Source organism: Silurus aristotelis (assembly GCF_946808225.1).
Source record: "Silurus aristotelis genome assembly, chromosome: 22".
Classification (NCBI taxonomy): domain Eukaryota; kingdom Metazoa; phylum Chordata; class Actinopteri; order Siluriformes; family Siluridae; genus Silurus; species Silurus aristotelis.
In genome coordinates this window covers 5,755,730-5,783,649 of record NC_139595.1, presented here as the reverse complement: position 1 = coordinate 5,783,649, position 27,920 = coordinate 5,755,730, and the positions used below count along the sequence as shown (strand labels likewise).

The 27,920-nt window shown below is 37.5% G+C and overlaps 1 protein-coding gene across 1 annotated transcript; it reads left to right on the top strand.

Moving 5' to 3' along the window:
- The first annotated feature begins 774 nt into the window (after nucleotides 1–774).
- scn12aa (sodium channel, voltage gated, type XII, alpha a) lies at nucleotides 775–27,424 on the top strand. Its single transcript, XM_083524837.1, has 28 exons — nucleotides 775–1,140; nucleotides 4,997–5,300; nucleotides 5,399–5,519; nucleotides 7,801–7,888; nucleotides 10,578–10,706; nucleotides 11,437–11,528; nucleotides 12,764–13,006; nucleotides 13,175–13,238; nucleotides 15,531–15,672; nucleotides 15,736–15,933; nucleotides 16,183–16,263; nucleotides 16,348–16,683; nucleotides 16,797–16,926; nucleotides 17,154–17,392; nucleotides 18,116–18,289; nucleotides 18,432–18,788; nucleotides 19,415–19,837; nucleotides 19,955–20,069; nucleotides 20,690–20,844; nucleotides 21,199–21,372; nucleotides 21,957–21,983; nucleotides 23,971–24,093; nucleotides 24,252–24,524; nucleotides 24,803–24,856; nucleotides 24,970–25,111; nucleotides 25,207–25,307; nucleotides 25,439–25,709; nucleotides 25,817–27,424. Exons 2-28 carry the CDS (start codon nucleotides 5,034–5,036, stop codon nucleotides 27,037–27,039), a joined length of 5,742 nt encoding a protein of 1,913 aa, XP_083380963.1. The 5' UTR covers nucleotides 775–1,140; nucleotides 4,997–5,033; the 3' UTR covers nucleotides 27,040–27,424.
- Nucleotides 27,425–27,920: the final 496 nt, after the last annotated feature.

Genomic DNA, 27,920 nt, shown 5'->3' with positions numbered 1-27,920 from the left:
TGTTTCAGTGCCTGTTATTTTTTATCATGCCCAAACAAAAAAGACTAACAGTGCCTCAGTGTTTCAGTGCCTCAGTGTTTCAGTGCCTCAGTGTTTCAGTCCCCCAGTGTTTCAGTGCCTCAATGTTTCAGTGTTTTAGTCCCCCAGTGTTTTAGTGCCTCAATGTTTCAGTGTTTTAATGCCCCAGTGTGTCAGTCCCCCAATGTTTCAATGCCTAAATGTTTCAGTGTATGAGTGCCTCAGTGTTTTAGTGCCCCAGTCTTTTAGTCCCCCAGTGTTTCAGTGCCTCAATGTTTCAGTGCCCCAGTGTTTGAGTTCCTTAGTGTTTCAGTGCCTCAGTGTTTCAGTGCCTCAGTATTTCAGTGCCTCAGTGTTTCAGTGCCTCAGTGTTTCAGTCCCTTAGTGTTTCAGTGCCTCAATGTTTCAGTGCCCCAGTGTTTGAGTCCCTTAGTGTTTCAGTGCCTCAGTGTTTCACTGCCTCAGTGGTTTAGTGCCCCAGTGTTTCAGCCCCTTAGTGTTTCAGTCCCTTAGTATTTCAGTGCCTCAATGTTCCAGTGCCTTAGTGTTTCAGTACCTTTATGTTCCATTGCCTTGGTGTTTCAGTGCCTTTGTGTCTCAATGCATCAGTGCTTCAGTGTTTCACTACTTAAGGGTTTCAGTGCTTCAGTATTCCTTTTTTTTTTTACAGTGATTTAGTTTTTCAGTGTTTCAGTGCGTCAGTATATTACTGTTTCACAGCGCAGCTTGACATGCGCGCGCATTTCCCTCCCACCCACATCCACACAGACACAAACGCGCGCTCACGCGTGCACAGCTCTGTTTCTGCAAAGTAACATCGGGGAAAACACTACATTTATTCTTTACTAATATACACCGGTGCATTTTAAATCCTGAATAATTACCCAAAAAAGTTCATGCGTAAAAAAAAAACGCATTTCACTTTTGCTGCGCCTTTCTAGAAAACATCAGCACTGATTTGTACAAAACCAGAGCTGGGAAACGAGTTTGTGCTCAGATCTTTTGAAATCCATCATTATCCAAAATACATGATTGTAGTTTGAGCATCGGACTGGCAACCTGATCATGCAAAAAGCTGAAGGACCTGGACATGAGGATAGCAGTGATCATCATAGTTTGCACGTGAGTTCAACTTTCACTCATTTGCTTTCTCCAAATTAATTAAATTCTACGTTTCACACACAAGACCAGGATATAATTTAATATGACTAGAATTATAAATGTAAAGGTTTATTTAGATATTTGGAGTAAACACTATGCATGGACATATACAAGTTTTTATGAACATCCTCCTCTACATTCACCTTCACAAATATAGGGTTTTTGTTGCCACTGTTACACAAGCGTTTTTAATGTAAGGAAATCATAGTTACCATAATAATTTGTTACTTTCTGTACAATCTTTATGATATACTACTGTAAGTGGTAGCTCAGGGGTTAGGATTTTGCATTCTGATCAGAAGGTTTTTACATTACATTAGTGATACTGGGAATTAGATTCCAAAGATTTTAACCCTCAGCTGCTGAGTTTTCTAAATAAGATGTGCAAGTCGCTCTAGATAAGGGGATCTGTCCTAACCCTAACCCTTAATGTAATTATCATATATTTGCTGTAAATATCTTATAATAGAAATCACTCTGCACTGGCACACAGTCTGTATGTTTAGTTTTTTTCCATGATGAGTTTCCCCAGAAGTGTCAAGCAGAAAAAACTTTGTTAAATGGTAGAGTGAGAATCACATTGAACAGTCTCTCTTCCAATAAGGAAGATCTTTTGGCTTGCAAAGTCTTTGTGAAACCTGCCCTCTGCTTCACCCCAGAGTATGGGGCAGCCAGATTCTTGCCCCAGTGGAGATCTATCAGTGCTTGAACTAAATGGGACAATGACAACACAAACATCTAGAAAGAAAATCGAAAAAAAAGTAAATCACTGTTTATAATAATATGATATTAATAATATATAATAATATTACAAATGAATTTAATTTACATAAAGTTGTGAATGAGAAGATTTCAATGATGTATTTGCTATAAAGCTGATATACTGTCAACGGTGGGGCACTCCTCTCCCTGCCCCTGTGTATTAGCTCTTGATATTTCTTTTGTTGTTGTTGCAGAATCTACTATATGACCACTATCAAGAAAACGTGTACTGCCAGGATTAGCTCCCAGACTAGTTTTTTACTTTTGTGTTTCAGATTTTTTATCAGCGATCAGCAAATGTTTGTTAGAAATCAGCTCAATATTGACCCTTAAGTTAAGGCATCTGGTTGACATTTTTCTTCTAAAATGTTTTATGGAGGAAACATATAGAAAAAGATAGTACAGATGAAGATAAAGTCAAACAGATTAAGTGAAGTGGGGCAAACTTCACGCACACACACACACACACACACACACAAACACACACACACACACACACACACACACACACACACACACACACACACACACACACACACACACACACACACACACACACACACAGCATTCATAAAACCAGAGAGGGATCAGTAACTAATGCACACAAATCCCCTAACTAAGCAGGCAGTGATTTTCTCAAAATAGAAGGATTTGGAGATTTTAAAATGTTAAACAGTAATAGCAAGACAGCAGCAGCGGGTACAATTCCACACACATGCACAAACAGCACTCAAGGGTAATTTAAATTATTTTTGTACATGTAGTTACTCTGGCTGTATATGCTGGAAACACATTTTATTGTAAATTCTATGGGTTATTTGGTTGAATATATATCATACTGTAGATCAAAAAGGTTTATAAAACAAAAGATAAACCAAAGTTGTGAAATATGTGGACTTCAGAGGTTCTGTACAACAACTTCAGAGGTTCTGGATAACAAGCTGTTATGCACTAAGCATTTATCCACAGGTTTGGTAGCCTGTGCATTAGAAATCAGCTCGGATGTCAATTGAGATACAGACAGCTGATGTCTCTTAACCAAGGGGCTCTTGTATTTTTTTAAATGCAGAGCGAGAATCGCATTGAACAGTCTCACTGCCAGTTATGAAGATATTTGAGTTTGGAATGTTTTTTGGAAACTTAGCAATGGCCCCTTCTCCACCCCTGATTATGGGGCAGTGTGATTTCAGCCCCAATGGATATCTTTTAGTGCTTGAACAAATGAGGCAGCCATAAAAATGTCAATCACTGATCACTCAAAGGATGGAATTAGTATTTCAAATGAATGTAGTTTGTATAGACGTGTGAATGAGAAGATTTAATATCTTTATTGAACAGCTATTGGTGCAGGTTCTGAGTGTTTTAAATCGTTTACAGTTTTCATTTTATCAATTAGCTCACTGTGTTAATCGCAGAATGCATCTTCCAATGCTAAGTTCAACACATGAATGTCTAGTTAAGTATGTAATATCCATAATGTAAATTTAAACACCGGTGGGCCTACTGCTCACTACTGCTCACTAAACTGACCAGGCTTATATAACAGTATCAGGAATTAATTACATTAAAAGCTTAAATCTGATGGAGTGTGAAGAACAACTAGGAGAATGGTGAGTAGGGAGAGGACCAGAAAGGTCAGTGTAGTTTTTTTTCACGTTCCCTGCTGTGGCTCTTACTCATACTGTACCTGCTCTACCTATTTGTACTTAACGCACTAATGCACTCTATAAACCATTTTCAAAAAAAGGGGAGAAAATAACAATAAGAAAAAAAAAGCTTCTGAGAATCCACGGTTGGGGAACCTTTGTATGTTCGGAATTAAATCAGCATTTATGAGAAAAAGGTTTTGATTTATTAATTTTATTAAGGAAATAAACCAGTTCCTATAAGGAGCACAATAAGTGAATCGAGGAGTCATTTTTAACTTATAAACTCTTTAAATAGGAAAGTATTAAAGCCAAAGTCAAGGTACATTTTAGAAGAAATTCAATACTGAAGACCAGCTGGTATTCAGAAAAATGTCTACAAAGCACCTCACATTTTCATTTCTTCCATTATTTAAAGCTTTGCTTAAACAAAACCATATAATATATATATATATATATATATATATATATATATATATATATATATATATATATATATATATATATATATATATATATATAAAGAAATAAAGCTAGGCAATGTAAGATAATGCTAGTATAGATGATGTATGTAAGGAGTGTTAGCTATAGCTAGTCTAATTCAAGTCTTGTTTTTTGGTACTCTGGACTGTGACACATTAATTCTATCACTGCTGTAATGAGCACACAGGTTTTATCTTTCATTTTTGCATTTTCATGTTGTCTAAATTGAATCATTTTCATTTTCAATAGTAGTAGTTGTAATAGTAGTAGTAGTTGTAATAGTAGTAGTAATAATAGTAGTTGTAATAGTAGTAGTAGTTGTAATAGTAGTAGTAATAGTAGTAGTTGTAATAGTAGTAATAGTAATCGTAGTAGTTGTAATAGTAGTAATAGTAATAGTAGTAGTAGTAATAGTAGTAGTAATAGTAGTAGTAATAGAAGTACTAGTTGTAATAGTAGTAGTAATAGTGGTAGTAATTATAGTAGTAGTAGTATTCATTGTAATAGTAGTAGTAATAGTAGTAGTAATTGTAATAGTAGTAGTAATAATAGTAGTAGTAGTTGTAATAGCAGTAGTAGTAGTAGTATTAGTAGTAATTGTAAAACTGATAATAGTAATAGTAGTAGTAGTAATAGTAGTAGTAGTAGTAGTAGTAATAATAGTAGTAGTTGTACTTAAGTTTGTTCTTGGGTGACCTGAAATTATTAGTTTTTTAAAACTTTTTATCACCTACGATTTTTGGTTCCTTTATATCAAAAGTATAACTTGACTAGGTGACTGTGGATCAAAATTTAAGTGTGACTGCAGGTATTATGATGACATGATGGAATGATAACCAAGACTATAAATGTAATTTAAATGATTCTCTACCAAAGAAATCTTACCAGTACTATATGTATTTCTTATTTCTGATGCATATTTTCAGATGGGAGTAAATTACACAGGACAATCAGGATGAAAAGATGGCAACCATACTGCTACCAACGGGTTCTGATGGCTTGCGCCCGTTTACTCACGAGTCCCTTATGGACATTGAGCACAGAATTGCTGAAGAGCAGGCCAAAAACTCCAAGGATTCCCCAGAATTATGTGCAAAAGCAGAGCATCCCAAACCCCAAGCAGACTTGGAATCTGGAAAAATGCTTCCTCGAATCTTTGGTGACATTCCAGCAGGACTGGTTGGAGTCCCGCTGGAAGACATTGACCCTTTTTACTTCAACAATCAAAAGGTAAATTAAAACTGACAATCATTAAAATCTCGCTTATGTTTTTAATGAAACTTTAATGTTAGCTTTAAAACTGTTTTTTTTGTTGTTTTTCCTGGTAGATATTTATAGTGCTGAATAAGGGGAAGGCCATTTTCCGCTTCAATGCCACATCGGCCCTGTACATCTTCAGCCCATTTCACATCATCAGAAGAATTGCCATTAGGATACTAGTACATTCATATCCTTTTCCTGACATTTATGTTCATTATAATATTTTACGTACATATTTACATCATGTATTTCATGAACACTAAGATGAGATCTTTTTAATTATTTAACACAGTAAAGTTTGATTTCACAAACCACCAGGTGAGCAAAACTAGCCCTTTGTCTTTGCCTCTATATTTTTAGTAAGAAGATGTTGATATTAGATTTCAGGTATTTACAGAAGCATTATATTCTTATATATTATTGCAATTTTTTAACATTACAAATCGAAATTAAAATTCATGGAAGTGAAAGCTATTATAGTATTTGAACACCTGAGAAAGTCAATGTTAATATTTGGTACACTAGTCTTTGTTTGCAATTACAGAGGTCAAACGTTTCCTGTAGTTTTTCACCAGGTTTGCACACACTGCAGGAGGGATTTTGACCCACTCCTCCACACAGATCTTCTCTAGATCAGTCAGGTTTCTGGCCTGTCGCTGAGAAACACAGAGTTTGAGCTCCCTCCAAAGATTCTCTATTGGGTTTAGGTCTGGAGACTGGCTAGACCACGCAAGAACCTTGATATGCTTCTTACAGAGCCACTCCTTGGTTATCCTGGCTGTGTGCTTCGGGTCATTGTCATGTTGGAAGACCCAGCCTCGACCCATCTTCAATGCTCTAACTGAGGGAAGGAGGTTGTTCCCCAAAATCTCGCAATACGTCGCCCCGGTCATCCTCTCCTTAATACAGTGCAGTCGCCCTGTCCCATGTGCAGAAAAACACCCCCAAAGCATGATGCTACCACCCCCATGCTTCACAGTAGGGATGGTGTTCTTGGGAAGGTACTCATCATTCTTCTTCCTCCAAACAAGTTTAGTGGAATTCTGACCCAAAAGTTCTATTTTGGTCTCATCTGACCACATGACTTTCTCCCATGACTCCTCTGGATAATCCAAATGGTCATTGGCAAACTTAAGACGTGCCTGGACATGTGCTGGTTTAAGCAGGGGAACCTTCCGTGCCATGCATGATTTCAAACCATGACGTCTTAGTGTATTACCAACAGTAACCTTGGAAACGGTGGTCCCAGCTCTTTTCAGGTCATTGACCAGCTCCTCCCGTGTAGTTCTGGGCTGATTTCTCACCTTCCTTAGGACCATTGAGACCCCACGAGGTGAGATCTTGCATGGAGCCCCAGTCCGAGGGAGACTGACAGTCATGTTTAGCTTCTTCCATTTTCTAATGATTGCTCTAACAGTGGACCTTTTTTCACCAAGCTGCTTGGCAATTTCCCCGTAGCCCTTTCCAGCCTTGTGGAGGTGTACAATTTTGTCTCTAGTGTCTTTGGACAGCTCTTTGGTCTTGGCCATGTTAGTAGTTGGATTCTTACTGATTGTATGGGGTGGACAGGTGTCTTTATGCAGCTAACGCCCTTAAACAGGTGCATCTAATTTAGGATAATAAATGTAGTGGAGGTGGACATTTTAAAGGCAGACTAACAGGTCTTTGAGGGTCAGAATTCTAGCTGATAGACAGGTGTTCAAATACTTATTTGCAGCTGTATCATACAAATAAATAGTTTAAAAATCATATATTGTGATTTCTGGATTTTTTTTTTTAGATTATGTCTCTCACAGTGGACATGCACCTACGATGACAATTTCAGACCCCTCCATGATTTCTAAGTGGGAGAACTTGCAAAATAGCAGGGTGTTCAAATACTTATTTTCCTCACTGTAGGACTGAGTCTACAAAACACTAGGTGTACAAAATTGCTAAAAATGATTTTAGGTTTATTAGTCTTGAAATTGTAGTGTTATATGAAAGATAATAGTTTTACATAACAGAAAAAAGTGAGCCCAAATCTATCCGGTTTACTTGCATAAAGCCAATTTATAAGCCTCTTCATTTGTCCCTGAACATGCACATCCGGAACGTTCAAAATCTTTTTTTTTTTTTACCCATCCTGCGCTAATACACATTCTCATCTCCCTGCACAGATGGAGGCTTTGCAGCTTTGTACTTCTTTCAGAACAGGACACCAGATCAGGTCAAATACGGACAGAATTATCATACTCAGTCCTTAAATCCTATAGCTCCTACAGATTTCTTCTGAGTTGAGGTCAAGACAGGAAATCTATTGCTACTTAAACCTGTAATTTGATCATGATGAACACCTGACCCGAGATCAAATAACCCAAAATGAAGAGCTGGAGTTAAATGATTTGATAACATGTCCTGCTCCTATATAACGATTTAATAAGCAATGTAATAAATGACATTTCAAGACTTCCTTAACTTCTCTCTACATTGTTTAGTTTGTTCATTATGTGCACAATTTTGACCAACTGTTTCTTTATGGCCATGTCAGACCCTGCACAATGGACCAAGTATTTGGAGTGAGTATTTATATAACATGTTTGTTTTTCCCGTTTCTTATTTGTGATTGAGGATTAATTAAAAGTTAAGGTCCATTCCAAAAAAAATGACGGCTAAGAAAAGATGCATCTAGACAAAGTTTAAAATAGAGAATCACCTGTAATAAAAAAAAAACAAATTTATAGTATTTATAATTATACAGATGTGCTGCAGGTTACAGATATTAGGTTTTCATACACTATATAGACAAAAGATTTGCATGTGCTTTTTGAACATTACAATACAAATTTGTCCCCATTTGCTGCTATAATAATGACCGCAAGATGTTCCACTAGATTTTGGAGTGTGCTTGTGGAGTAAAGTGGGGTACTGATGCAGCGTGAGGAGGCCCGCGCTGCATTTAGCATTGCAGTTCCTCCCAAAGCTGCTGAATAGGGTTGAATAGGGTCAGAGATCTATAGCAGGATATTCAAGATTTTCCACTCCAACTTATGTAAAGCCATAACATTAGGACATAAATTCTTTATTGTCATTGTTTGTTTGAAATTTGTTTGGTAGCTGCAATAAGAAAATGTAAGACTAAATTATTTTAGAATAAACAAAAAATAATTGCACTAAAATATAATAATATGACTATGTACAATGAAATATATGTGTAGTGTGACTTGGTGCAAACAGTGTAGTGCAAACAGTGCAAACAGGATTATCAGAAATAATGAAATATTGCACAAGTTATATTAATAACTTGTAATAATAAATAAATAAATAAATAAATAAATAAATAAATAATCTTCATGGAGCTGGCTTTGTGCACAGGGGCTTTGCCATGCTGGAACAGGTTTTGGTCTAATAGTTTATTTAATGCTACTGCATCCAATGACATCCTATACAGTTGTGTTCCTTTACCATTGTGGGAAAAGAACCACATATAGCTGGAAGAATCGAAATACGTTTGTCCATGTAGTGTATATCAGTAACATTAAGACATTTACAAGTAGTAATTAGGGTAAGTAGAGGCTGTATATTTTTTATTCAAATGTGATTTATAATGAGAGTTTTTATCAATGGGATGCTCTTCTTGGATAATCCTGCTTCGGTAAGATTCCTTTTCACTGCACTGTACTGCAACTGGAATGCTGCTCTCGAATAAAATTTCAGTTTGTTGATTTGCTGTCATGCCACTAAACATTGTGGTCATTGATGTTTTCTTCTAAACATTGTGGTTCATATGCAGTGAATGTTATTATTGTGTTCTGAATGGAAAAAGTTCTTCAGTCAATCAGATTTACTGATAAATCAGATTTCACTTTCAAACATAATTTGCAGGCATTAATACAGTTATCCTGGAGTGAGTGGATCAACTTAATGAACAAGTCATGAATCAAGAGTTAATCTCAGTCACATTGACCAATTGCGTTAGAGGGTGTGGGAATTTTTACCATTTAATATTTCTTTAAAAACAGTATCAGCTTGTTTTTTTTGCATGTCTTCGGCAAACACATGAGTCAATATAGAAAATGTTGTCAGACGTTTTTTGTTATGTTTTTTTAAATAACACATTAGATCCAGATAAGACACTGCAAGTAGAACCATATTATGTAATATATCTTTTTCTCTTTTTTTTTTCCATCTCCAGCTTTCTTGAGCTTCACCCACTCGTGTCATTATTAATATGAATAATGTTAAATCATGAAATATTTTCATTAGAAATTTATTACAGAATGTTCCTAAATATTTTTGGATTATTAGATTATTATCAATTATTTAAATCATGTAATACAGTATATATTATTTTAAAAAGGATTGTTTTATAATAATTGTTACTAACAACAACAATAATAATAATAATGATAATAATAATAATAAAAATATAGTTTTTAAAATAAATAATAGTAACTATTTATAATCTTTTATAATTTTCTGCTGCTTTATTTGTTAAACAGTAAAGAAATGAAACACCAACAAATTCAGAAGACAAAAAAACGGATTCACATTTGCACAAATCTAAAAAGTAAAAAAAAAGAAAAAAAGAAAATGCAGTTAATTTGGCAAAGACTGATTGTGAAATCTATTACATAAAAATCATATTCTCCTGTAGTGTCTTGCCTTCGGAAGTGCATGTGCTTGATGTTCATCTGACTATAAATCCCACTTAGTATAATATTTTCAATGTTTTTTTAACAGGCACATAGATTTTAAACAGATTAATACATTCGCTCTGTTCACTGCGTACACCTTTAGATGCAGCCTGTCGTGCATAAACACTCATTGAACATGTAGATGCAAATGCAGATGCAAATGCAGGTGAAAGAGAATGTGACTGGGCATGCAGCATGCTGATATGTTAGCACACCACATCCCTTATTATACCTGCCACATGTACTGCGAACTAATTACAGATATGCTTAATGTATGTTTTGGATAATAAGAACATCTGAATCTTAAAAAAAAGAATGAATTCACTTCATGGGCATGTATTACTCTATTTCAGAACGCTATAGTGAATAGAAATTTTTTATGTGGAAAATATCATACAGCATAGTGAGTATGTGACAGGAATGCCAGATATAGTGAATGAAATTTTCCCTAAATTTTCCCCCAAAAATTTATACAAAAATTATTTTTAAAACGCTATTGTTATTTAACATTTTAATTTGCTCTGGTCTGCTCCACTCCCAAAGTCCTCTTTCTTGCTTTATTTCTGTTCAGATATACATTCACTGGCATTTACACGTTTGAGTCGTTCATTAAGATCCTAGCAAGAGGATTCTGTATCGGACCCTTCACATTCCTCAGGGACCCGTGGAACTGGCTGGACTTCAGTGTCATCGTTATGGCGTAAGTATTCCTTGTGTTATATATATATATATATTTTTTTTTTATCTGATCTAGGCAAGACCTCCATACTTTAAAACACTACCACCAGACAAAACTACCTTCTCAAGATGTAGTTCAGAAAACATTTCCTTATTCACTGCAGATTTGACCACAGTGGCTGCTTACATAACTAAAAAAAAAAGCTGGCAATAATAACTGCTGATGCTTTTACCGTAAAGCCATTTCTGTCAGTGGTGCTGCAAAATGTGACCTACACACAAACGAGGGGTATCAGCATGCAAGAATAGGTCACAAAAAGGAAAATGTATAAAAGTGAAAAAGAAAAAAACTGAAATGAAAATGTGAGTGATGATTAATATTGAGATGATGGATAATTGCAACACTAAGAGATTTCATTTTGTTGATATGAGAGAAGGAGCCTTAAAAAAATTATATGAGAGTGGAAAATGGGAGAATTTGAGAAAGAGAGAGAGAGAGAGAGAGAGAGAGAGAGAGAGAGAGAGAGAGAGAGAGAGCACAGGTAGCCAGTGAGTCATTTTTCAGATGACCTACATATGCAGAATTAAAGCTTGACCAAATTAGACACGGATTAGTTGTCAGAGAGATGGAAGGAAAAAAAAAACACTAAATGACAGATAAAGTCAGTAAAAATTAGAGAGCCTTGGAAAAGAATTTATCCTTTTATTAATTGCAGGCATTTCTTTTGAAATCTGATTTCCCCTCTACATAGATACGTGACAGAGTTTGTGGATCTTGGCAATGTCTCAGCATTGCGAACATTCAGAGTCCTGCGAGCCCTTAAAACCATATCTGTCATCCCAGGTAAAAGTCCTTTACATACCACTGAGAGAATCACAGACATATAATATACATAGCAGACATTGGCCTGGACGTGGATGTGGATAAGATTAGATGTGATGTAAGAATAATATAAACTCAATACATATTTACCAACCACTTTATTAGCAACACCTGTGTAACTGCTAGTTTATTCACGTATCAAATTAGCCAATCACTTGGCACCAGAACAGCACATACGCAGATAAAGTTTCAATTAAACATCAAACTGGTGAAAGTTGTGACCTCATTAAATTTGTTAGGTGGGCTGTTTTGAACCTTGCAGAAACTGCTGATTCTTTGGGATGTTCAGGCATAGCATTCTTTAGGATTTATGCAAAATGATGCAAGAAAACAAAAAAACATTTTATGATCAATCAAACTCAAATAATCATGCTGACAACTGTGCTGAGCAAAAAAAAAAAAGCATCTGAGTGGAGGAGAAACCTTGTATTTTCTTATTTTTATCTTATTTTTTCTTATTTGTCATCAGATACTGGTTGTTAAAATATCTACAGTATAGATAGTTAGTTAGACTGAAATTAGACTGAAATATTTAAATGTAATGTTCTCTCTGTCCCTGCTTTTTTTTTAGTTTAAATTGCGTTAATTTGAAAATACGATTGCACTGTCGTTATCTGTTCTACTGTAAAATGGTAATAAATGGTCCGTGTTAGAATTACTAAGAAGTCACAGATAATTCATAGCTCTCAGCTATACAAGGTGGTATCAAAAAGCTTTGTTTTCAAGAAAGCACATTATTAATCCACGTTTTTGACACTATCACATACAAAATAGTCTTCATGCACAGCAATACAGCTTACAGCATTCCTGCCACTTCTGGAATGTGTGCTGGAAGTCTTCTTTTCAAAGCATGTCAAGCACCTTCTGCGATTCTTGCTGGATCTCCGCAATGAATTGTTCTCCGTCGATCATCATGCACAAGTTGCCGAATGGTTTCGACAATTTAGGGGGTTGAGCTTGTTGAAACTTTACCTGATCTCTCATTGTTTAGCAGTGTTGTTCTTCTACCACTTTGCCCATTTCACCCAGAATTTCACTTTTGCTCTGTGTTCTAACCTGCTGTCCGTGATGAAATTGCAGACGTGGTAATGCATGTGGTCAGAATAGCACCAGTTAGCAGCATTAGTTCAGAACCTTTTTGATACCACCTCGTATCACTGCATTATGTTTACAGACATGTTGTTGTGCCTTTCCAGGTCTGAAGACCATTGTCGGAGCTCTGATCCAGTCAGTAAGGAAGTTAGCAGATGTGATGATCCTGACTGTCTTCTGCCTAAGTGTCTTTGCTCTGATTGGTCTCCAGCTTTTTATGGGTGTCCTACGGCAGAAATGTGTCCGTAGCATTGCTCATTGTGTAAACGCCACCTATCCAGGAAATGAAAGCTTTTTCTGTAATAACAAGACCTGGCACTCCATAAAGGACTTCATTAGCAGTGAAGGTACAGTCAAGCTGTAAGCCTCTGAAATTGTGTTTATGCAGACACTCTTATTAGCTTACATTCAATTTTTTTAAATGATGTGGTAGCATAGGACTTAGGTCATCTAAAAGCCAGTGATAATGACAAAATCTTCTTGTTATGAAATCGTCCTGTCTACTTTCTCTTCAGAGAACTTCTATAAAATCGAAGGAGAAAAGGATGCTTTGATATGTGGATATAGCAGTGACGCTGGGTACGTGAGAACATTTTTGTTCATTTTCTCTTTTCTTCTCTCTGTTAGGTTCATAAATATATACATTCTCCATTAGACATGCACAGATGCTAAACAAGAAGATCCCAGAAACCATATCATATCATATCATATCATATCATATCATATCATATCATATCATATCATATCATATCATATCATATCATCTGTTTAAAAAGGTTACCTACACATATACAATGTTATGTTAATGATCAGAACAAAAAAACATATTCAGCTCAACAGATCCTTATTATGAAACAAACAGCAGTCAAATGATCAAAGCAAAAATCTGTGTTTTTTATTACTGGATAATCCCATAAATCCCTGAGCCTCTCGAATAGGTCTGTACTGTCAGAGTTAATTCAATACACATCTGTGAAGTAAATATACACTGTATGCACCTTTACAAATATGACTCAACAGATCCAGAAAGCAGCTTGATAAAAATTGCTGTGTGGAGGAGTTGCCCTCTAAACTTAGCATGTGATTTTGCTAAAATGTGGTGTTGGTTTGTTAATGGCTGCCATTTAGCATAACATTGGGGATTATGGCTACTGTACACTTCTCTTTCTCTTTCTCTTTCTCTCTCTCTCTCTCTCTCTCTCTCTCTCTCTCTCTCTCTCTCTCTCTCTCTCTCTAACATGCCTAAACAAACACCCATTCGCAAATGTTCATAGTGTGGCTCACTATGCCGCCTTCTATGAATTTTTCAGATCATACAGTAAAAGTTGCAGGAAATATGTATAGACGGTTCTGCAAATCTATAAATGATAACAGTTATAACTGATAAATAGTCTTCATTTAGCAAATCCAGATGATCTCTAAGTGGAACAGCTAGCCACATTGACAGACTTGAATAGGAAACAAAAATTGGTGGACTCAGAAGTGGACATTGTAAATTGCATGCAATCAGAGAATCAAGAGCACTTCTCGTTTGGTATTGACGCATACATACACACTACTATGGAGAGGCTATTCCCAAGAGGCACTTTGCCACAGTGTCTGCTAGTCACCTCCTCTAGGTCACTGTTACTATAGAGACTCTGAGAATGTCCAACTGCCTAGCAACCCTGGACAAAGCAGATCTTTGCTAATGCCTAATTATTTCTTTTCTGTTACTCCTGTTACACTGAATTTACAGTGGCTGTTTTAAAAAAAAAAAAAAGTATTTATACTGGAATGTCAGTACCAGGACGTGATTATGTGTTACTGATAGCACCCAAATAGTCATCAGCCGAAACCTGTGTGCATCTCCTTCTCTCTCTCTCTCTCTCTCTCTCTCTCTCTCTCTCTCTCTCTCTCTCTCTCTCTCTCTCTCTCTCTTTATTTAGCATTGTCTTTATACTGAGGCTGTGCCCACTCTACCTGTATCCTTTGTCCTCTACATCTGCCTTTTTCAAGCCAACCACCTGCATGTCTTCCCTTACCACATTAATAAACTTCCTCCTTAGCCTTGTTTCTCCCCCTGTCTGGCATCTCCAACCTTGTTGTACTGTTACACCCCATGTCGCTTTCTGCACTAATTTCTAAAGTTCCAATTATTAAAATTCATTACCACTTACCCAACAAAAAAACCTAAAACTTCAACCTCCCTCTGCCTGTCACTTAAGTCTTATGCTGCCATGGTAACAAAAAGATGGGATGATGAGGGGATTCTGTTTGGAAAGAATTAGGCAAAAACTGCATGGGTCACAGATCTAGAACCTATCCTGGGAACATGGGCACAGTGTGGGAGAATTCACCCTAAATGGGTTGCCACTTCATTCATACCTACGGAAAATGTATCTTAGTCAATCTACTTTATTGCGTGTTTTGACAGCGGCAGGAAACAGGAAAACCCAGTGAAAACCCACATATACATAAAGGAAAATGTGTGAAACAGGCAATAATCCAAACTCAGGATCCAACTGAGAACCTCTGAGCTGTGAAGTAGCAATTCTAAAGTCTTTACCACTGTACCATCCTTCATAATTTAACCACTTTCATCTTTTCTCGAAGGACAGGGTTCGCATGCGCTCCTTCCAAAGACATGAACAGAATCCAAACTGATCTCCAAAAGATCCAAACTGTCAGAATCCTAATGACAAAGTGGCACATTACACCAGTCAATGGTCTTTCATGGCAAAAATAATAAGCAATACTTTTTTTCCATAGTGATTGATTATTCACTACAAAAATATTTGTTAATGTTTGGTTATCATAACAGGAATATTAAGCGTGTTGAAAGATGAATATTGTCAGATTTTGAACGTGTTTTTTGTTTTTGTTGCACAGTAAGTGTCCTGATGGGTTTGAGTGTTTAAAGATTGGGAGAAACCCAAACTATGGATACACAAGTTTTGACAGTTTTGGATGGGCCTTCCTAGCACTTTTCAGACTAATGACTCAAGACTATTGGGAAAACCTCTACCATCAGGTAATCAGTTTTCTATTGCCAACAGAAAGATTCATGATTTAACAATTTTTTATTATGTCGCAGACCCTACGTTCAACTGGTAAAACCTACATGATTTTCTTTGTGCTGGTGATCTTTCTGGGCTCGTTTTACTTGGTAAACCTGATTCTGGCTGTGGTGGCCATGGCATATGAGGAACAGAACCAGGCCACCATAGCTGAGGCTTGGCAAAAAGAAAGAGAGTTCCAGCTGGCCATGGAGCAGCTTCGCAGAGAGCAGAGGGTACTGTGTATAGTTTGTATATAAATGCATATAAACAATTCAGGGTACACATGTGGATCTAATAGCCTCCTTTTAATTATCAATCATGCATATGAGAATATTTTTTAATAACATATAAATAAGATGACAGTCAATCACATCAGTGGCATTTAGAGGCATTGTAAAAATCATTAGTCATTAGGAAAACGAAGGAAGGAGACTGAACGGAGTTCATTCCAAGACATGTCTCCATCATTGTTTTGTCGCAAGGAGTCCAGAGAGCATCGATCCAGACCCAGATGCCTCAGAACCATGTCGGAAGAAGCAGAAAATGATTTTCCTGATGAGAAGGTAGGATTTCTAAAGATTATTGGCAGTTTATTTAAGGTAATCCTTACAGTCAACTCTTTTCAACTGTTCATTTTTTTTCTTTAGTTTGTGCACACACTCCTAGCCACGCTCTCCTCCCATCCTTTGAGTACACGTCGTAGCAGCAGTAGCAGCGTGTTCACGTTCAATCTGAGCAAAAACTCTGAGGCTGAAGATCACACCAGTGCCCTCTATGAGGGACGGAGTCGAGCAGGATCCACAGTTATGCCATGGCACAAGCGCCGCACAAGCAGCATTCGGAGCCACTGCTCTCAAGTTGTTAAACCCAGCATTACCATCAACAGCCGGCTCGAACTTCTGCCAGATCAAAAAAGAACTAGTGGCACCAACCCACATACACCTACCCTGTTTTCTGAGCACAGCATGGAAAAGGTCAAAGAGGTCAGATGAACAGCACTATTAATTTGCTCTACACAAATATTTGCACTTTTGCACTACACACAATATGTTTTCGGCCTATAAAGATGTGTATACCATGTCTCGGGTGTCTCCAGGAGCTAGCATGTTTAGAAGACCATGCTAATGAAGTCTGCCAATCCATGCAGCAAGTGCAGGTTGAAGGTCTGTCTTCCTGCAGGAAGCGGGAACTCAGCTCAGTCAGTTTCTGCAGTGATGCCATCGATGGTGGGCTTAGACCTTTCAGTGTTTTCTGTTATCCGCATTATATATCCAAACGGCAATTTATAAATGAATATATTTCTGTACGAATTTTTTTCTTTTCCATGTAACTTACATTGTCTTTATGTATCTCACATGTATAAACAAATAAGCTAAAAAAAATGTATACACACAAAGCATCCAGATTTTTGTTATAATGCTTTCAACTATGTTTGTTAATTTGTATATTTCAGAATTTGAAGAGGCCCATCAGAAATGCCCTCCTTGCTGGTACGTGTTTGCTAAAAAGTATCTGGTGTGGATGTGCTCTCCCACATGGCTTGGTGTGAAGGAGTTAGTAAAGGTCATGGTGATGGATCCTTTCCTGGACCTTGCCATCACCATCTGCATTGTGCTCAACACACTCTTTATGGCTTTGGAGCATTACCCCATGACTGAGGACTTTAATGGCATGCTGAGTTTGGGGAACCTGGTGAGAATGCACCATACATTGGGCTATAAAGCATCTAGTTTAGAATGTGGTCCTCGAGTCCTTGACCTTTGAGTAAAGACCAGGAAAGTTTACTTCAGGAAATGTATAAAGAGGGGATTATTCAGAGGAGCACATACGAAAGGTAACACTCAACATGATACAACAACCATCAGGCTTCACAGTGAGGATGCTGATGTCAAGGTAATCGGCACTGCTGGGTTTTTTTTGGTAGATCTTTGAGACAAACCTGGAAATGTAATCTGCGATTTAATCATCTAAAAGAACTTTAGGTTTAAAATCTCTTTTAACAAATTTCACATTGTCATGGCTTGCTACCCTTCCATTTAAGTTTGTGGAATGTCTGGGCTATGGGCTCTTGGTTGCTTCTTTGAATAATACCATCATTAGTCAGTCACATGGCTGTTGTGCCCTGTATACTGTGCCTATCAAAAGTTTAAAAAAAACTAGTACTTTATTGTTTTTAAAAGACAAAAGTACGACCATTTGCATTTGAATGACATATATGCAAAATATATGCATTTTGTAAATGGCAAAAACACACATTTGGACAGTGAATGACTGGAAGATTTTTGTGGACAGATAAACCCAAATTTGACATTTTTTAAACTTAAAATGGTGAACAAGAGAGAAGATTTATAGATACAGATTTGTAGATATGGATGCTAATTTGTTGCTGATTATTTTATTCTTCATTGTCTTGAGGTGTTCACTGGAATTTTTACAGCTGAGATGGTAATGAAGCTCATTGCTCTGGACCCATACTACTACTTTCAGCAAGGCTGGAATATCTTTGATGGGATTATTGTTTGCTTGAGTTTGATGGAACTCGGCCTGTCCAATGTTGAGGGATTATCTGTGCTGCGTTCATTCAGACTGGTAAGATCACATCAGAGCAGTTGCAGTTTTCACTTTTATTAGAATTTATGCCAGCAAAACTAACTTCAGCATAACCCCATCCATCCATCCATCCATCCATCCATCCATCCATCCATCCATCCATCCATCCATCTTCCTTCAGCTGAGAGTCTTTAAACTGGCCAAGTCATGGCCCACACTCAATACTTTAATAAAAATAATCGGCAACTCTGTGGGTGCCCTGGGCAATTTGACCCTCGTCTTGGCCATCATCGTCTTCATCTTTGCTGTGGTTGGCATGCAACTGTTTGGGAAGAACTACCAGGACTGTGTGTGTAAGATCAGCAAGGATTGCACTCTGCCACGTTGGCACATGAAGGACTTCTTCCATTCGTTTCTGATTGTGTTCCGTGTCTTGTGTGGTGAATGGATCGAGACAATGTGGGACTGCATGGAGGTGTCTGGCCAGCCACTCTGTATCCTCGTCTTCATGCTGGTTATGGTCATTGGAAACCTGGTGGTGAGTTGAAAGAATATAATTATTATGTTTTTATGGTTAACGATGCTTTGTTGATGATGTTTTTATCATCATTTGCATTTCTTTAATACAAACTTCGTTTCTGTTTGCAGTGTTGATTTGGTTGCTGTGGTTTAGAAATTTTACAGGACACGAGAAAGAGAGGAAGAGAAATAAGTCTTTGGGATTTTATTGCAGCATTGGTACTACTAAAATAGCTATTATGCTTTGGAAGCACTGAAGGGGGAGGAGGCATATTAAAATGTATGGCATGGTACAATTAGGCATGGCAAATTCTCAGCCAGAAGATACTTATGAACTTTGGCTCAGATAAATGACAAAGCCATGGAGTGGAGCATGGATTTGCACTAGGATTGACTGGCAAGTAGCTAGTTAGCAGTATCTATGGTATTATGTGCAAAGCTAGGAAGAACTCTGCTGTCATTGTGCCAAGTTTGACAATTTTGGAATCAGGCCATATGATGTAGCTATGATGTATGATGTGTATGATATACCTGGAATCCTGGAAAGGAAAAAGCCCTTTGAAGAGATACTCTGCATTCTATATTAAACAGCACCATTCCTCTAAGGCTAAATTAGGCTGATACATTTTCTACTTGTCTTTCTAGGTTCTGAACCTCTTCTTGGCTCTGTTGCTAAGCTCCTTCAGCTCTGATAACTTGTCTGCTCCAGAGGAGGATGGTGAGATGAATAACCTACAAATTGCCATTGCACGCATATATACCAGTCTCACTTGGATCCTGGGAGTCATCAAGGACCTCTTCAGTGGCAACCTGGCCAAACGCTGGCACACTAACAAGCAAGCCTGGGTGCTGAAGTGCCATGGCACCAATCATGTTGAATGCAATGGGACTGTTGGGAAAATCATCAGTTACGTAGAGAAACATATCACTTCAGAAAGAGAAGACACCTACATGACCAATCCCAGTTTGAGCATATGTGTTCCAATAGCACCTGGAGAATCAGACATGGAGTTTCCAGAGGAGGAGGAAGATGACACAGAGATATCAGAAGATGAAGTGAACAAACCAGTAAGTTGGTTGTTATTGATATCAGTAATAGATCCAAACAAGGCTCAGTTGTTGTGGCTATAATACAATGGATATGATGGAAAAAGGAATTGACCACAAGCCTTTTGACTTTATCAGGAATTGATCAGCATGTCAGAAGGAAGTACTGTGGATCTAAGAAATTCACAAGGAGAAGAGGAGGACATCCAGTTAGCTGGTGATGCCATGGAGCCAGAAGAGTGTCTCCCTGAGTGTGAGTAAATGACAATATTTATCTTCTTCTTCTTTTTTCGGCTTCTCCCATTAGGGGTCGCCACAGTGGATCATCCGTCTCCATACCGCCCCGTCCTCTACATCTGCCTCTTTCAACCCAACTATGTGCATGTCTTCCCTCACCACATCCATAAACCTCCTCCTTGGCCTTCCTCTTTTCCTCCTTCCTGGTGGCTCTATCCTCAGCATTCTCCTACCGATATACCCCATGTCCTTCCTCTGCACATGTCCAAACCATCTCAATCTCGCCTCCCTCACCTTGTCTTCAAAATGTCCTACATGCGCTGTCCCTCTAATAAACTTGTTTCTAATCCTGTCCATCGTCGTCACTCACAACATAATAATAAATAAAAAACATTAAAATCATATCTAAAAAATAACTTTATGTGCTCTGTTATATTTAATTTGAACTATTTCACTTAGGTGAAGCGTAACCTACAGGAAACACCTTATTTCCACTTTCTACATTTTGCACTCTGTAGGACCTGTAGGACCACAGGTTCATATATGCCTCAGACCATTGTGAGAGGTCTTTATCTTATAGGGGTACGATGCTCTTGGTTTTTACCAGCTAACTCTAATTATTTTGATTATTTTCAGTCTGTATACTTCACTGTAAGGGGTGTAACATAAACTCGAGCCAGGGACTAGGCCTGGTCTGGTGGACACTGAGAAGGACATGCTACCAAATTGTGGAACACAGCTGGTTTGAGACCTTCATCATCTTCATGATTCTCCTCAGCAGTGGCGCTCTGGTAGGAGGACACAGAATAAATGATTATTGAGAGTGTATTGTAATTAGTTGAACATGTGACATTGTTTGTTAGGTTTGTGGCCAGAAATAATCATGCATCGGTAAAACAGAAGAATAAGGGATCTAAAATTGTCTGGCATTTGCTATTCTATTGTACCTCAGTCCAAGATTGTGCTAAGTAGCTAATTTGTAATTCGCTGGACACTCGGTTTTTAGGAAACCAAAAACATAATCTAATCATATATTATTATTAAATGGGCAGTGTGGAGCTTCTTGGTATATTTGATATAACAGTGATAACATTCTGACACAGTGTTCTAGGTGTATTAACATTAGCTCGATGCTTTTCTTTCAGGCGTTTGAAGACATTTATATTGAACAAAAGAAGGTGGTAAAAGTGGTGCTAGAATATGCGGACAAGGTTTTCACCTACATCTTTGTGTTGGAGATGCTTCTGAAATGGATTGCATATGGTTTTAAGAAGTACTTCACAAACTACTGGTGCTGGCTGGATTTCCTGATAGTGGATGTGAGTATACAGTATACAGTCTTTCTTTGATCTGTAATCAAGCTTTTGTTTTGTTTTTCCGGACCTTATAAAAACCTTTTATACCGCTATTTCTGCAAATATTCAGATATCTAGCAAATGAATAACATGTCAAGAATCACGATTGGTAACTTTGCAAAAGGTGGGGATGTTTGGCAAAGTTGGACTTTAGGAAATATGCAATGTTACTAAAGAAGGATTGAAAAGCTTTATAAATGCATAATTTACCTGTAAAATTGTTGTATTACAGCAAATGGTAAGGAAACTTGTCCTAGTTGTAGAGAAAGAAAGGAACATAATGACGTTACATTTGTTAGTGGAATGCAACACAAACTGCATCCTGGAATTAACAGACACTATGGTTCTTGCTTATTTACTTAAACATTATTAAGGAATACATTTTAAAAGCAATTTGTGTAGACCCAAGAGTTCTCAAGTTACTCATGGTCACAGTGATATACCTCAGAAACACACACACACTTTTGCGTTTTGTTTCTACATGAATACATTTCATTACGTATCACTGCGTATCTCCTGGTCTCACCTTTCTATTTAATTCTATTTAGATCTCTACACATACCTCTAATGATAGGGTAAGTTCATAGTTCAGAGGTCAGAGGTGAGTCGATGTTCAGGACGAATTCTCTCCTCTGCATCACAGCTGCTCGTTGGATTGTCAGTTCATTTTGAGATATAAATGCCATTGTCTTTCTTTGTGACCTAGAAATGTACAGGACATTGGCCTTTATATCGAATTTAAATAACACTCTAACTAATATTTTTATCTTCAGAAGATACTAATAGTGCTGACTTTTCAGTATTTATTATAAGGCTATGGAAAAAAGTAATAAAATTACATTATATGCTTGAAAACTGAAGCAGCAGAGCGCATTATAATATATTGGTATAACAGTACCTGGTTTATGTAATAATTATTGAATATTTTTTAGTTGTTTTGCTGTTTATTATACTATATTATAATATGTATATTATATTATTCTAGTTACACATAGAAATGAGATCTTCTTTAGATATATTACAACATCCCTCTAATATATACCTTTCTTTTATAAAGAACCTTTTTTTGGGGGGGGGGGGAAGGGGGGGCAGGAACAACCCAAATTAAATCCAAAAACATGTCAATATAAAGTTGAAAAATAAATCTACATTCATTCAGATGCAATTTTGGCCCTTATGTCTACTTAATGTGTACCAATCTGTAAAACTCATTTTTCTACATTTTATTTAACATTTATTTAATGGAAAAAAAATTCTTTATAAAAAAACTCACTCTATTTAATATATATGCATAGTGAATATGCATATATAGTTGAGTATGCACGTATGTGCACGACCTACTATGCATATGTGCATATTTGTCCTGGTTTTGTCTATGTGTCATTTCACGAACTCTTCATGTACCTAATTTCCAACCGTCATCAGCGGGTCATTCGACAGTTGAATACCATTCTGTCTGCTCTGAATGTAGAATAGAGTGGAAACATATATTGAAAAACAACTCATTTGTAGATAAATCAATTTCGAATTCTATTGAATGCGTTCCTGTAGAATGTCCCAAAACATGTATGGACTTTACAGTGTTCAGTCTCATCTTTAGCTCTTTTCATCTTTGGTTATGTTTTTCTGTAGAATATTGAAATGTTCATGTTCAGTGTCAATCTGAGAAGTCGAAAAGATATAACTGCCTAGTAACTACAATTGATATACAGTATACAGCTATTACAGTAGATTGAAAGTTAAGTGCTACTATGCAATGAGATCTTAATAGTTAGTATGCAGTTCTGATACACCTGCAGCAATCCGATAGTGAGGCATCAATACAGAAGTACAGCATTTAGGTGCCAGATGTAATTTATTATAGACGCACTGGTCATGTCTGAGTGGCACATGCCAAGTTTGCAGAAAACAGAGGTGCATTCTGAGTAAACACGATTCTTGATCTTAAACCCATTCTCCTTGTGAGATGTAGACTATGGAAAAACAGTCATACATCCGTTATCCATCATACACACGTCTGGCACAGGTAATAATAATCTGAATGCAACTTAAATTAAATTCTAGGAAAAGCCTTTCTTTTGTGTTGTATCTGAAGATATTGACATATACTGTTAATTGCTTGTTGATTTTAGAATTTCTTTTGTAGTAATTGGGAATTGGATTGATATTCAGACCCTCTGCTTTTAAGCTTAGATATAATGGCATCCATTGCATCCATTGCAAAAGCAACCATACAGGAATTATATATATATATATATATATATATATATATACATACCTGCCCACAATGCCAAAAGCCCCAAAAGTGGGTTAATGACCATGTTGGTGTGCTTGACTGGTAAGCAAACTCACCAGACCTGAACCTCATAGAAAATCTATAAGGGTATTTTCAAGAAGAAAATGAGAAACAAGAGACCAAAAAATGCAAATGAGCTGAAGGCCACTGTCAAAGATACCACTTCAGCAGTGCCACAGACTGATCACCTAAAAAAAAGCTTAACACATATTTAAACTTTTTTTTTCCACTTAAATGTGCATTCCTCCTCTCCCCTCACTCTGCAGGTATCGTTAATTAGCTTGGTGGCTAACTCTCTGGGTTACTCAGACTTTGGAGCTATTAAATCCCTGCGGACGCTGAGAGCCCTCAGACCACTACGAGCCCTGTCCAGATTTGAAGGAATGCGGGTAAGTCACCTTCTCATCAGAATGTACATGCTGTGACTGTGTTACATTCATGTTAACTGTACAGTATGGTGTTTCCTTTTAAAATGGGCCTGTCTTTCACCACTTCCTTTATTCCTGAAGTATCCAGCATGATAAATATTGCTTTATTTTATGCTAAGGTGGTGGTGAATGCACTAATTGGTGCCATCCCATCCATCATGAATGTGCTGCTGGTATGTCTGATCTTCTGGCTCATCTTCAGCATCATGGGTGTCAACCTCTTCGCCGGGAAATTTGGAAAGTGCGTCAGCAGGACAGGTTACATCCATAGCGCTTCAATAGTGAACAATAAATCAGATTGTCTGGCCATGAACAACACCCAGTTCTACTGGACCAGGGTGAAGGTCAACTTCGACAACGTAGGGTTGGGCTACCTCTCACTGTTACAAGTGGTAAGTCACTAATTTGTTGTCTTTGTGTTCACTTATCAATTATTTTAGGGCCTGGTGTATCCTTTTATAAGATTACTGTAAGATCATTTGGGGATGTAACTACGTATGAAACTACGTTTCTATGGTGAATCCAATCCACAAGCGTTTTTTTTTTTTACCTCTGTAAATATCAAAGGTATTCGAATAAGAACTTTAAGGTTTTATAATGGACCTTAAAGCTATACCGTTTAAAAACACACCTGTGAGGTTGATGTGCATGCTTGTATCTGTAATTACAGGCAACCTTCAAAGGCTGGATGGAAATCATGTATGCAGCAGTGGATTCCCGTGGGGTAACCTCGAATCATTCCATTTAAAAAAACTAGAATAGATTCTAGCAAAATATGTAAAAAAACAAAAAACAAAACAGTCATAGCCTAGGTATATTTTTTCTTACTCATCACAGGTAGAAGAGCAGCCCATTAAGGAGATCAACCTGTACATGTACCTTTACTTTGTCATCTTTATCATCTTCGGCTCATTCTTCACTCTGAATTTATTCATCGGTGTAATTATCGACAATTTCAATCAGCAGAAGAGAAAGATAGGTGCGGACACCATGCTGATTTTGCTGAAATAATTAATATGTGGCTTAAATTTTTGAGATTTTAGATATTTAAGATTATATTTTTGCAATTCCAAGGTGGACAGGACATCTTTATGACTGAGGAGCAGAAGAAGTATTATAATGCAATGAAAAAACTGGGATCAAAAAAGCCACAGAAGCCCATATCGAGACCAACGGTAAAAAAGAAAACTCTTAAAAAAAAAAAAAAAAAAAAAAAAGGTCTACTACATTCATTATTATTATTATTATTATTATTATTACTAAATGACAAACCTTGTGAACATGTCTGTTTGCTCTTTAAATGAAGAACATTCTGCAAGGTTTCTTCTTTGATTTGGTCTCCAAGCAAGCCTTTGACATCACAATCATGATCCTCATCATCTTGAACATGATCACCATGATGCTAGAGACGGACGAGCAGTCTCCTCGAATGGAGTCCATTCTCAACAACATCAACCTGGCTTTCATCATCATCTTCACCACCGAATGTCTCGTTAAGATCTTTGCTCTCCGCTGCTACTTCTTCACCGTCAGCTGGAACATCTTCGACTTTGTAGTGGTCATCCTGTCTATAGTTGGTGGGTATAGACCAATGACACAGTTCCAACTCACTGCAGAACATCCCATAGCATACTATAATCTAAAACAAAATTATAACTATCTATATAACTATTTTTTATTATAGGAATTGTCCTGGCTGATATCATCGAGAAGTACTTTGTGTCTCCAACCTTATTCCGGGTGATCAGGCTGGCCAGAATAGGACGGGTCCTCCGTCTCATACGAGCAGCCAAAGGAATAAGGACGTTACTCTTTGCCTTAATGATGTCACTGCCAGCCCTCTTTAACATTGGGCTTCTGCTGTTTCTTGTCATGTTTATTTATGCCATTTTCGGGATGGCCAACTTTGCCTATGTAAAGAAGCATGGCGGGATCGATGACATGTTTAACTTTGAAACTTTTGGAAACAGTATCATATGCCTGTTCCAGATCACCACCTCTGCTGGCTGGGACAATTTGCTGGATCCAATTCTAAGCAACTCGCCAGAGGAATGTAACCCACATTTCATAAACACAGGTACTAATACAAAGGGTAATTGTGGAAACCCTTCAGTGGGAATTACATTTTTTGTTAGCTACATCATCATCTCCTTCCTCATTGTTGTTAACATGTATATTGCTATCATCTTGGAGAACTTCAGTGTTGCCACAGAGGAGAGCACGGAGCCTCTCAGTGAGGACGACTTTGAGATGTTCTACGAAGTATGGGAGAAGTTTGATGTGGAAGCAACACATTTCATTGAGTACACCAAGCTCTCGAGTTTTGCAAATACGCTTTCGGAGCCCCTGCGAATTGCCAAACCCAACAAACTCAAATTGATTTCGATGGACCTACCAATGGTGAGTGGAGACAAGATCCACTGCCTGGACATCCTTTTTGCCTTCACCAAACGTGTTCTGGGTGAGTCAGGTGAGATGGATGCCCTCAAGCAGCAGATGGAGGAAAAGTTTATGATATCCAACCCTTCCAAGACCTCCTATGAACCCATTACTACCACTCTCCGGCGCAAGCAGGAAGAGGTCTCGGCAACCATGATCCAGCAGGCATACAGGAGGCACCTAGTCAGACGGCAGATAAAAAATGTTTCTTATCTGTACCAAAAAAAATCAGTAAACATGGCATCAGTAAAAATAGAAGATGTGAAAGAAAAGCAGGGGCTCATTGCACATATGATTAAGGAACATTATGACTCTGAGGAGAAGTTGGTCAAGGGGTCCCAGCACTCCTCCCCTCCTTCCTATGAGGCTGTTACCATGGCTCCAGTTGGATTGTTCCAGGTGCTGATACCTGCCGACAGAAACCTTGCAGCTTGTGATTCTTGCAACACTGCAGAAACTATTTTGTAAGAAGTACTTATTTCAGGAAGAGTGATTCAATATCAAAGTGTAAAGCACACATTATGCTGGAAAGAGCAAAGGCACAACCATGTCCACGCCATACTGTATTTTATAGTAACATCACTGCTGACAGCTAGAAATATCAGATCCATGACTATTAGTGATCATCATCCCAGATCCTGAGGATCTACCATTTTGAGTGTAGATTAAGCAAGTCAGTGAGGTGGATATCCTACATTTTGTAGATGCTTAAATTGTTAGGAATAGGTTTGGTGATCACTGATCGAAACACATTCACTATGGATCAGAGGCCAGAACCTGTTCCTTATAGTCACGATGGCTGTTTAGTAGAATTTACTTTGCAATAATACTATCAATAAAATGAAATTGAGAGTTTTTTTTTAAACCTCATTTTCTCATACTTTTCAGCAATGATCTCGAATGGTTGTTCTAGCAAGGATTCACTGAATATACTATGTAAGTCCCAGCAGGGCACAGTCCCCGAGTTGTGATGTAGAATTTCAATTATTGTACGATATGGTAAGACTCCTGCCCTGTGAGATGCCTGACTCCCGCCAGAGGTCTGTGTTTTTGGTGTTTTAAAGTCCGATTTTAACTCTCGTTTCTCTACTTTTTATTGGTGTCACCGGACTCTGAAACAGAGCACCTCCAGCTCCAGCCTCCACTCGTGCACATGCTCATTTACATACATGTATACTGTAAAGTTTATACTTTACAGTACTGTAAATCGCTCAGTATACTACTCCATATTGATCACCATTCTTTAAGACTCCTGCATAGGCTAGGCCATGTTTCAATGTTATTTTCAAATTATGATAGTATCATTGTAACTCCCTCTAGTTGTATTTTTGCCAGAGGTGTCTGGGATA